The sequence below is a fragment of the Halichoerus grypus genome, chromosome 13, assembly GCF_964656455.1.
Source record: "Halichoerus grypus chromosome 13, mHalGry1.hap1.1, whole genome shotgun sequence".
In the NCBI taxonomy this organism is placed as follows: domain Eukaryota; kingdom Metazoa; phylum Chordata; class Mammalia; order Carnivora; family Phocidae; genus Halichoerus; species Halichoerus grypus.
In genome coordinates, this window is record NC_135724.1 from 60637730 (window position 1) to 60650434 (window position 12705).

General features: G+C 39.5%; 1 protein-coding gene across 8 annotated transcripts in view; it reads left to right on the forward strand.

Annotated features, from left to right (window-relative positions):
• The window catches only part of TWSG1 (twisted gastrulation BMP signaling modulator 1), a 145058-nt gene that overhangs the window by 109357 nt on the left and 22996 nt on the right, over window positions 1-12705 (forward strand). The window contains exon 6 of one of the 8 annotated variants that reach the window (XM_078060593.1): window positions 1249-8007. The exons of the other annotated variants lie outside the window; for them this stretch is intronic. Coding sequence (XP_077916719.1) covers window positions 1249-1346 — 98 coding nt within the window. The 3' untranslated portion in view covers window positions 1347-8007. Of the gene's footprint in view, window positions 1-1248; window positions 8008-12705 lie in introns of those variants that run through there. 8 annotated transcript variants of the gene reach the window in all.

The following is a 12705-nucleotide window of genomic DNA, read 5'->3' on the forward strand; positions in this document are numbered from 1 at the left end:
CGAGATATCTAACACCAGTGGTCTGGAATATGCACACGATGGCTTTGCCTGGTCACTCCTAATTGTTCTAGATTTTTGAAAATTAGATATTGAAGTCTCCAATATTGTTGTATTGTCTGTCTCTCCTTTCAATTCTATCAGCTTCTGCTTAATGTATTTTGGGGCTCTATTGTTAAGTGCATATATGTATGTAATTGTTACATCTTCTCGACGGATTGACTCCTTTATCATTATAAAATGTCCTTCTTTGTCTCTAGTAGCAATTTTTTATCTTGAGAATTATTTTGTCTGGGGCGCCTGGGTGGCTCAGTCGTTAAGCGTCTGCCTTCGGCTCAGGTCATGATCCCAGGGTCCTGGGATCAAGCCCCACATCGGGCTCCCTGCTCGCCGGGAGGCCCGCTTCTCCCTCTCCCACTCCCCCTGCTTGTGTTCCTGCTCTCACTATCTCTGTCTCTGTCAAATAAATAAATAAAATCTTTAAAAAAATAAAATAAAATCTTTTTTAAAAAAAGAATTATTTTGTCTGATACTAGTATTGCCACTTCAGCTTTCTTTTGGTTGCTGTTTGCATGGTATCTTTTCCATCATTTTACTTTCAACCTATTTGTGTATTGGAATCTAAAGTGTGTCTCTTGTAGACACCCTATGGTTGGAACTTGTATTTTTTTAATCCATACTACCAATCTCTACCTTTTAATTAGATTTTTAATCCATTTATTTTTAATGTAATTACTGATAAGGAAAGATTTATGTCTGCCATTTTGTTATTTGTTTTCTATGTCTTATGTCTTTTTTCTTCCCATATTTCCTCTATTACTGCCCTTTAAAATCTTGGGGGGGGGCATTAACTGTATTTTCTTTTAAGATTTTATTTATTCATTTTAGAGAGAGTGTGTGTGTGCGTGTGAGCAGGGGGAGGAGAGTATGGGGGAAAGAATCTCAAGCAGACTTCATACCCAGCAGAGAACCAATGCAGGGCTCAATCTCATGACCCCAAGATCATGACCCAAGCCGAAACCGAGTCAGATGCCCAACCAACTGAGCCACCCAGGCACCCTTAACTATGTATTTTCTAGTCTCTATTTTAATTCTCTTGTCATTTCTTTGACTATATATTCTTCTGAATTATTGTCTTAATGGTTGCATTGGGAATTATAATTAACATCTTAATTTATAACAATCTATCTACTTCAGATTAATGCAAATTATTTATTTGTTTGTTTGTTTGTTTAATTTATTTTTAAGTAGGCACCATGCCCAGTGTGGAGCCCAGCACCAGGCTTGAACTCATGACCCTGAGATCAAGACCTGAGCTGAGATCAAGAGTTGGACACCCAATTGACTGAGCCACCCAGGTGCCCCCAGATTAATGCCAATTTAATTTCAATAGCATGCAAGAACTTTTTTTCTGTGTAGCTCCATTTCCTCCCCCCTTTTCCTACCCTTGTAAAGAAAACACCCACTTCCTTTACACATGACTGTATGCCACTCTTGATACTTTACTTCTGACACCAAATGTGTGGGGGTTCCCCACACATCAAGCAATGTTCCAACTTTCTGGTGGACACCCACTAGGTGTTGTACAATTCAACTCAATTCTGACACTCTTTACCTAGAGATGGCTTTAGATCCCACACAGGTTGAGGGCTCAGTTGTGCAGGATGGCCCCTCCCCCAATTTAAATCCAGGCTGTTACCTGTGCCTCTGACTGGCTATAAATTGTGGGTTCCCACTACCCCATCCTCAGATTTCATTAATTATCTAGAGCACCTCACAGAGCTCAGAACAGTTTCCTTACTAGATTACTGGTTTATTACAAAGGTTAAATGATAGGAATGAACAACCAGATGAAGCCATACATCAGGTGAGGTTCAAAAGGGTCCCAAGCATAAGAGCTTCTATCCCCATGGACTTTGGGATGCACCCCCTACCCCGGATATAGATGTATGTATTCTTATTCACCAGCCCAGAAGCTCTTTGAATCCTGTCCTTTGGGGTTTTTATGGAGCCTTTATTACATAGGCATGATTGACTAAATCATTGACCATTGGTGACTGAACTCAATCTCCAGCCTCACCGACCCTCTCCAGAGGCTGGGGGTTGGAGGTGGGCTGGAGGTGTGGAAGTGTGGGCTAGTCTCAGGTGCTTTCCAAAAGTCACGTTGCTGGATCACCTGGGTGGCTCAGTCAGTTAGGTGTCCAACTCTTGATTTCAGCTCAGGTCATGATCTCAAGGTTTTGAGATCGACACCCACCTCAGGCTTCTCCCTGGGCATGGAGCCTTCTTGGGATTCTCTCTCTCCCTCTTTCTCTGCCTTTCTCCCTACTTGCTCCCTCCCTCTTTAAAAAAACAAAAACAAAGCAAAACAAAACAAAAAAACAAAGTCACATTATTAACACAAACTCAGGTGTGGTTATGAATAACAAAAAGACACCTTTATGGCTCTTAGCACATACGAAATTCCAAGGGTTTTAAAACCAAAAAAATCACAATTTCACATCCCTCTTTTGTGACGTTATTGTATACAAATTACATCTTTATATTTCGTGTGCCCATCAATACAGATTTATAATTATTCCTTTGTGCAGTTGTCTTTTAAACCAGATAAGAGGGGGAAAAAGAGTTACAAACAAGAAATTCCTTTATGCTTTTTAAAAAATATTTACTTTTTTAGTTACCTTTACCAGTGTTCTTTATTTCTTCATGTGGACTCAAGTTACTGTCTAGTGTCCTTTCATTTCAGCATGAAGGACTCACTTTAGTATTTCTATAAAGGCAGGTTAGGTTGCAAGTGGCAAAAACCCAATTCAAATCAGCTCAAGAGGGAAAAAAACATTGGGAGGCTCACATACCCCAAAAGCTCAGGAATATCATGGCTTCTGGAGTGGCTGAATACCGGAAATGCTCTCTCTTGCTTGCAGCTCTATGCTGGGTTGGCACACCCCCAGAGAGCTGCCTCAACAGCTGGCTCACTCCTCCAGTTGGCAATGCCAGCGTGAAGAGCTCATCACTATGCAGATAGCTCCAGAAGAAGTCCCAGGTAGCACTCATGGGTCCAAAGTAGGCCCCCCAAATCACATGGATAGAGTTGGGGAACAGTGGGTCTCCAAAGAAATACAGAGATTACCCAGAAAAGGAGGCTTGGGTAGACTATAAGTAAAAACTAAAGGTCTCCACTAGGTCAGCTTTAGGAAATGTTTCAGCTTTATTAAGTTGTTCTCTTGACAAAAACCTCTTCTACACAAGGCAGATTTTAGACTTGGAAATCCAAGTTTAAAGAACTGTATTTTTTTTAAAAAAAGAGGGGCGCCTGGGTGGTTCAGTCGGTTGTGAGACCGACTCCTGATTTCAACTCAGGTCATGGTCTCAGGGTTGGAGTCGGCTTGAGATTCTCTCCCTCTCCCTCTGCTCCTCCCTGCCCTCCCCACCTGTTCATGCATGCATGCACACTCTCTCTTTCTAAAATAAATGAATAAATCTTAAGGAAGGAAGAAAGAAAGAAAGAAAAAAAGAAAGAAAGAAAGAAAGAAAGAAAGAAAGAAAGAAAGAAAGAAAGAAAGAAAGAAAGAAAAAGAAAAGAAAGAAAGAAGGAAAGAAAGGAAGAAAGAAAGAAAGAAAGAAGAAAGAAAGAAAGAAAGAAAGAAAGAAAGAAAGAAAGAAAGAAAGAAAGAAAAGAAAGAAAGAAAGAAATGAGGTTTCCAGAGTGCTCCAAGCTTTTCTCAACTCCATTATTTTGGTGCATTGTGCTGCTTCTTTCAGGAATTTACTCCCCAGGTGCCTGGGTGGCTCAGTTGGTTAAGCATCTGCTTTCGGCTCGGGTTATGATCCCGGGGTCCTGAGATTGAGCCCTGCATCGGGCTCCTTGCTCAGTGGGGAGCCTGCTTCTCCCTCTGCCTCTGCCTGCCACTCCCCCTGCTTGTGCTCTTGCTCTCTCTCTGTCAAATAAATAAATAAAATCTTAAAAAAAAAAAAAAAAGGAATTTACTCCCCAACTCTCCTCCTCCTGTCAACTGGTGCATTCTGAATTGTCCTTCATCACAATTCTCCCTATTTGTCTCATCTCCTCTGGGAAGAATTCATCGTTTCCAGGGCTGGGTTAAGCTTCTCCACTGAAACTCCTTTAAAATTTTCTCTTCATTCCATCATGGCCTTTATACTCTGTTGTAATTGTTGGCTTCTTGAAGTTACAGGATATACCTTGTTCACCATCATATACCCAGTACGCAGCATATTCTGTCACATGCTGGGTCATCATTGTATAGTTATTGAATCAATAAAGTCATGACAAATAAAAAAAAAAAACCTGCATTTTTATTTGAGGCCTGGCAGTTTTTTTCCTTGCCTGACATGTTAAAAATTCTTACTAATGTAATCTAGTAAATCAATCAAGAAGTACTTTAGCTAAAGTATGAAAAGAACTTCTGTGAAGGTGCTAATTTTAATCTCAATATGTGATATATTTTCTGAGGATAAAAAATGTATTTTGAATTCTAATAAAGGGCATTATAAACACCCATAAGCAATGTTCTATTCTGCAGTTGCTACAAGTTGTACTATCTATTATTTTAAGCTTATCCATAATTCATAAAGGGGTAATGCAGTAATAATATGTTATAGTTTTTTATTTTCTTTATCCAGATATGTAGTAGGCACTAAAACTGGATAGCCAAAAGATTTAAGAACTTTGTCTGATCCAATACTTCAGCTGCAGGGAACCCAGAAAAACACGTTGCTTTTTTTAGGTCCTCAGTGCAGTGTACAAGCAACTGTGTTGAATATTCCTTCCATTTGATGTGGGTCTAATCATGTATTCATTGCCTTGGGATAAAAGTCCAAGATCCTGCTCTGTATTTTCATAACTATTTTGGATTTGCCCCCTGTTTAAGTAGCTTTTCTCCTGGGATTATTGCTGAGATTTTCTTCAGAATACTGCTAATAGAATTTTTTATTTTTTATTTTTTTTATTTTTTATTTTAATTCTAGTATACTTAACATGCAGTGTTATATTAGTTTCAGGAGTACAATATAGTGATTCAACAAGTTTATACATCCATTCACTGCTCATCATGATAAGTGTACTCTTAATCCCCTTCATCTATTTCACCCATCCCCCATCCACCTCCCCTCTGATAACCATCAGTTGGTCCTCTATAGCTAAGAGTTTGTTTTTTTTGATTGGTCTCTTTTTCTCCCCTTTGTTCATTTGTTTTGTTTCTTAAATTCCACATATGAGTGAAATCATATGGTGTTTGTCTTCTCTGACTGGCTTATTTTACTCAGCATTATACCCTCTAGGTCCATCCATGTTGTTGCAAACGCCAGGATTTCATTCTTTTTTATGGTTGAGTAATATCTCGTGTGTGTGTGTGTGTACCACATTTTTATCTATTCATGTATCAATAGACACTTGGGCTGCTTCCATAATTTGGCTATTGTAAATAATGCTGCAATAAACTTAGGGTGCATGTATCCCTTTTAATTAGTGTTTTGTATTTTTTGGGTAAATACCCAGTAGTATGATTCCTGGATCATAGGGTAGATCTATTTTTACCTTTTTGAGGAACTTCTATACTGCTTTCCACAGTGGCTGTATCAATTTGCATTTCTACCAACAGTGTACGAGTTCCTTTTCCTCCACATCTTTGCCAACACCTGTTGTTTCTTGAGTTTTTTATTTTAGTCATTCTGACAGGTGTAAGGTAATAGCTCACTGTAGTTTTTGTTCGCATTTCACTGATGATTAGTGATGTTGAGCATCTTTTCATGGCCATCTGGATGCCCTCTTTAGAGAAACGTCTGTTCATTTCTTCTCTTTTTTAATTGCATTATTTGCTTTTTGAGTGTTGAGTTGTATAAATTTTTATATATTTTGGATATAAAACCTTTGTTGGATATTTCATTTGTAAGTATCAAGTGTGTTTATCATTTCATTAATTGAGCCCTTTATCTCTGCTTTGTTATTCCTTATTGTTGTGTTAAGGGTCTCACTTGTGTCTTCCCCTCTTTCCTCCAGTCCAGTGAGTATCCTTATTTATTATTGTTATTATTTTTTGAGAGAGAGAGAGTGTGTGAGAGCACACATGAGAGTGGGGGCGGGTGGAAGGGCAAAGGGAGAGAGAATCTTAAGCAGGCTTCACATCCAGCGAGGAGCCCAATGCAGGCCCTGATCTCACGATGCTGGGATCATGACTTGATCTGAAATCAAGAGTCAGATGCTTAACTGACTGAACCACCCAGGCACCCCCAATGAGTATCCTTATGATCATCACTTTAAATTCTCTATCAGGCATGTTACTTATATCTGTTTCACTTAGATCTCTGGCTGTGGCCTTGTCCTGTTCTTTCATTTGGGATAAATTTCTCATCTTCTCATTTTGTCTAAGTGTCTGTGCCTATTTCTGTGTTAGGAAAGTCGGCAATGTCTTCTGTTATTGAGGGTAATGGCCTTATGAAGTTTCTGAGTTATTTTAGTAGTAGGATAATTTTATTCTGAGGGTCTCTCAGCATGTAAAGTGTGTGTTTATGTGTTGGATGGTCAAAGGATGTAGGCAATTAATCAAATAGTAATGGTACCCATAGATAGTTGTTGTAGCTAAAGATTTTGCCAGAGTAGCATTCTGATGGTTTTCATTCCAGTGGTTAAACTCTTCATGTCTATGTCACTCATGGTGGCCTCTTTCTACATACATTTTATACTTTTGGGGGGTAAACTTGTGTTCAGCAGGGCTCTGTGCCCTTCCTAGGAGACCTGGGTTATGGATATATACTTTCTAAGAGGATTTTTTTCATGTCTGCAGCTGCTCCAGGGTGTTACCAACCCAGAAATCCTTGATGTGAATTTCTAGATTTATAGGTGTAAGCATAAATTGGTAATAGAATTTGAACTCCAGAGCAGCATGAAGACAGGCTCACGGTCATGAACTCTCAAGGAGATGTTTGCCCCATCCAGACCAACACAGAGTGTTGTTCTTTTGCCCTTTGTTCTCCTATTGTCAGAGGGAGAATTTTTTCCAGTTCTCTCTTTCTTTGGACTACACCCTTTCAAGAGCCCCAGCTTCCTGGGGGTAGGAGAGGGCCTCCAGTCTATAACCTGTTTTGTGTGGTCCAGTGGTTTGTCTTCTGTCTTCTTGCTCATTAAGACTTGAGTCTTTTGATTATTTGAGACCAGCTAATACTCTCAGGGCAGGGGTGACAACAGTAAGCGCAGCTTTTAGCTTCAGCATCAGATTTTTCCTTCTATTTTTTTTAAAGACTTATTTATTTATTTTTAGAGAGAGAGCAGGGGGAGGGGCAGAGGGAGAGAGGAAGAGAATCCTCAAGCAGACTCCCTGCTGAGTGTGGAGCCCAACACAGGGCTTGATCCCAGGACCCCAAGATCATGACCTGAGCTGAAATCAAGAGCTAGATGCTTAACTGACTGAACCACCCAGGATCCCCTGGTTTTCTTTTTTAAGGTTTATTTATTTATTTGAGAGCGAGAGTGAGAGAGTGCACGCACGCACATGTGAGTAGGGGGAGGAGTAGAGGGAGAGAATCTTCAAGCAGACTTCGGCTGAGAGTGGAACCTGATGTGGGGCTTGATCCCATGACCCATGAGATCATGACCTGAGCCAAAACCAAGAGTCAGATGCTTAACTGACTGAACCACCAAGGTGCCCCTTTTCTTTTTTGAATCTAGGGACTTTCTTTAATTTTTTACAAGTGCAGCTATACATTGAACAAACAAACAAACAACACATTGGTTATGTTATATCAGCATTTCTTGTTATTTTTTATTTGGAATTTTTTTCCAGGATGCTAAATTGCTGGAGATAGAAGTCTTAACATTTGCTTTAGTTTCATTCTTTCTTTCTTTCTTTTTTTTGTTTACTTTTTAAATTAGCATGTAATGTATTATTTGTTTCAGGGGTACAGGTCTATGATTCATCAGTCTTACACAATACACAGCACTCACCACAAACACACCTTCCCCAATGTCCATCACCCAGCCACCCTATCCCCCCCACCCCACCCCCTCCCCTCCATCAACCCTCAGTTTGTTTCCTGAGATTAAGAGTCTCTTATGGTTTGTCTCCCTCTCTGGTTTCATCTTGTTTCATTTTTTCCTCTCTTGCCCCATGATCTTCTGCCTTTTTCTTAAATTCCACATATCAGTGAGATCATATGATAATTGTCTTTCTCTGATTGACTTATTTCACTCAGCATAATACCCTCTATTTCCATCCATGTCGTTGCAAACGGCAAGATTTCTTTTCTTTTCTTTTTTTTGGATGGTTGCATAAAATTCCATTTCACACAGACACACCACATCTTCTTTATCCATTCATCTGTTGATGGACATTTGGCTCTTTCCATAGTTTGGCTATTGTGGACATTGCTGCTATAAACATTGGGGTACAGGTGCCCCTTCGGATCACTACATTTTTATCTTTGGGGTAAATACCCAGTAGTGCAATTGCTGGGTCATATGGTAGCTCTATTTTCAACTTTCTGAGGAACCTCCATACTGTTATCCAGAGTGGCTGCACTAGCTTACATTCCCACCAACAGTGCATCCTCGCCAACATCTGTCATTTCCTGACTTGTTAATTTTAGCCATTCTGACTGGTGTGAGGTCTCTGATTGTGGTTTTGATTTGTATTTCCCTGATGCTGAGTGATGTTGAGCACTTTTCATGTGTCTGTTGGCCATTTGGATGTCTTCTTTGCAGAAATGTCTGTTCATCTCTTCTGCCCATTTCCTGATTGGATTATTTGTTCCTTGGGTGTTGAGTTTGGTAAGTTCTTTATAGATTTTGGATACTAGCCCTTTATCTGATATGTCATTTGCAAATATCTTCTCCCATTCTGTCGGTTGTCTTTTGGTTTTGTTGGCTGTTTCCTTTGCCGTGCAAAAGCTTTTTACCTTGATGAAGTCCCCATAGTTCATTTTTGACGTTGTTTACCTGCCTTTGGCGATGTGTCTAGGAAGAAGTTGCTGTGGCTGAAGAGGTTGCAGCCTGTGTTCTCCTGAAGGATTTTGATGGTTCCTGTCTCACATTTAGGTCTTTCATCCATTTTGAGTCTATTTCTGCGTGTGGTGTAAGGAAATGGTCCAGTTTCATTCTTCTGTGAATGGCTGTCCCAATTTTCCCAACACCATTTGTTGAAGAGACTGTCGTTTTTCCATTGCATATTCTTTCCTGCTTTGTCGAAGATTAGTTGACCATAGAGTTGAGGGTCCATTTCTGAGTTCTCTATTCTATTCCATTGACCTATGTGTCTGTTTTTGTGCCAGTACCATACTGTCTTGATGACCACAGCTTTGTAATAGAGCTTGAAGTCCGGAATTGTGATGCCACCAGCTGTGGTTTTCTTTTTCAACATTCCTTTGGCTATTCAGGGTCTTTTCTGGTTCCAAACAAATTTTAGGACTATTTGTTCCAGTTCTGTGAAAAAAGTTGATGGTATTTTGATAGGGATTGCATTGAATGTGTAGATTGCTCTAGGTAGCATTGACATCTTCACAATATTTGTTCTTCCAATCCATGAGCATGGAACGTTTTTCCATTTCTTTGTGTCTTCCTCAATTTATTTCATGAGTGTTCTATAGTTTTCTGAGTACAGATCCTTTGCCTCTTTGGTTAGATTTATTCCTAGGTATCTTATGGTTTTGGGTGCAATTGTAAATGAGATCGACTCCTTGATTTCTCTTTCTTCTGTCTCATTGTTGGTGTATGGGAATGCCACTGATTTCTGTGCATTGATTTTATATCCTGCCACTTTACTGAATTCCTGTATGAGTTCTAGCAATTTTGGGGTGGAGTCTTCTGGGTTTTCCCCATAGAGTATCATATCATCTGCAAAGAGTGAGAATTTGACTTCTTCTTTGCCGATTTGGATGCCTTTGATTTCTTTTTGTTGTCTGATTGCTGTGGCTAGGACTTCTAATACTGTGTTGAATGGCAGTGGTGATAGTGGACATCCCTGCCGTGTTCCTGACCTTAGGGGGAAAGCTGTCAGTTTTTCCCCATTGAGAACGATATTCACTGTGGGTTTTTCATAGATGACTTTTATGATATTGAGGTATGTAGCCTCTATCCCTACACTGTGAAGAGTTTTAATCAAGAAAGGATGCTGTACTTTGTCAAATGCTTTTTCTGCATCTATTGAGAGGATCATATGGTTCTTGTCCTTTTGATTTTGAGGGGGGTTCTCTGTGCCTCCCTCATTTAGGTGCCTGTTTCCTTCCCCAAATTAGGGAAGTTCTCTGCTATAATTTGCTCCAATATATCTTTTGCCCCCCTCTCTCTCTTCTTCTTCTGGGATCCCAATTATTCTAATATTGTTTCATTTTATGGTATCACTTATCTCTCAAATTCTCCCCTCGTGATCCAGTAGTTGTTTATCTCTTTTTTTTCAGCTTCTTTGTTCTACATCATTTGGTCTTCTCTATCACTAATTCTCTCTTCTGCCTCATTTATCCTAGCAGTTAGAGCCTCCATTTTTTATTGCATCCCATTAATTGCGTTTTTTATTTCAACTTGGTTAGATTTTGGTTCTCCAGAAAGGGATTCTCTAGTGTCTTCTGCTTTTTTCAAGCCCAGCTAGTATCTTTATAATCGTTATTCTGAACTCTAGTTCCAACATCTTACTAATGTCTGTATTGATTAGGTCCCTGGCAGTCAGTACTGCTTCTTGTTCTGTTTTTTGATGTGAGTTTTTCCAGTTTGTTATTTTTTCCAGAGAAGAATAAATGAACTAAGTGAAATAAGAGAACAAAATGCTAAAAGGGTAACAATGACCCCAGAGAAATATACACTAAACAAAGCAGAAGAGACCTGAAACTGGGGGGCAGGTGGGGGTGGGGAATGATCAGGCTGATGAATAGAACAGAGCCATACACTAGATTTTGCATTTATTTTGGTCTGTTAGAAGAAACTGCATCCCAGAATTTTAAAGAAAGAAAAACTTATATATATATATACAAAAATAAGGTTAAATACAATGAAAGGATGGAACATGAGTGTAACAATGAACATTTTAAAAAGATTTTTAAAAAGGAATTGATAACAAGTTGCTTGGAAAAAGATGAGAAATTTAAAAAAAAAGGGAGAGAATCTGATCAGGTGGGTGAATAGACACTAGATTTGGGGTATATCTTGGTCTGTTAGAAGGAACTGCATCCCAGAATTTTAAAGAAAGAAAAATTTATATTTATACAAAAAATAAGTTTAAATACAATGAAGGGATAGAATATGACTGTAAAAATGAAAATTAAAAAAGATTTTAAGAAAGGAATTGATAAGAAATTGGTTGAAAAAGGAAAGAAGAAAAAAAATCAAAAGAAAAAAAGAAAAAGAAAAAAATAAAGAAAATTTTAAAAATTAAAGTTGAAAGACTAAAGAATCATGGCAAAAAAGCCATGAATTCTATGTGCTGTATTCCCCTAGTGCTGAAGTTCTGCCGTTCTCATTGATTGGTAAATTTGGTCTTGGCTGGATGTTCTTGCTGGTCTTCTGGGGGAGGGGCTGTTGCGTTGATTCTCTGGTGTCTTTGGCCCAGGTGGAATTGCACCGCCCTTGCCAGGGTCCAGGCTAAGTAATTTGCCTGGGTTTGCTCTCGATAGCTTTTGCTCCCTGAAGACTTTTCTGCATAGCTTTAGAGGATGAGAATGAAAATGGCACGTTAACTGGGGCAATTTCCTACTCACCATGACCTTTTCACTGTGGCCTCTTCTGTGTTGATCCGGCAAGACACTCCATCTCTAGCTCAAGAATTTGGAACTTGAAGATAGTGACCCAGAACCTCAGTCACATTCATGGCACCACTCTGGAGAGAAGCTCTACCAACAGAATTCTCTGCAGTTGACCTACTTCCTACACTTCCCAGTTTGATTCCTTTGATTCTGAGATCTACCCCAACAACCTTCCAGTTAAAAGCTTTTCCTTGCAAAAGAATCTGTTTCTTGAGGTGCCTGGGTTGTTCGGTTGGTTAAGCATCCAACTCTTGATTTTGGTTCAGGTCATGATCTCAGAGTCACGAGATGGAGCCTTGCATCGCGCTCTGCACACTGGGAGTGGAGCCTGCTTAAGACTCTCTCTCTCTCCCTCTCTGTCTGCCCCTCCCCCCACTTGTGTGCTCGCCCCCTCTCTCTCTAAAAAAAAAAGAATCTATTTCTGTTGCTTGCATCAAAAGAACACCAATACTAAATTGCTTATAAAATACACTTAAAATCAGGTCAGGGATATTAAAACATGTTATAAATGGTATGGTAATTAAAACAGTGTGGTACTAGCATATTAACATATGTATCTATGGTATGGGTATGCCCAGAAATAGTTCTAAATGCACAAAATGTAAAGAATAAGGTAAAGGTGGTGTTACATAGCAGTACAAAATTGTTATTAGATAAATGTGGGAACAATTGGGTAACTTAGTCAGCTCAGGTTGCTGTAACAAATACCACAGACTGGGTGTCATAAACAATAAACATTTATTTCTCGGAGCCCCTGGGTGGCTCCATCCATTAAGCAGCTGCCTTCGGCTCAGGCCTTGATCTCAGGGTCCTGGGATCTAGCCCCGCATCGGGCTCCCTGCTCAGCAGGGAGTTCGCTTCTCCCTCTCCCTCTCCTCCCCGCTTGTGCCCCCACCCCATCTCAAATAAAAAAGTAAAATATTTAAAAAAATACAAGTAAAATAAACATTTATTTCTCATAGTTCTAGA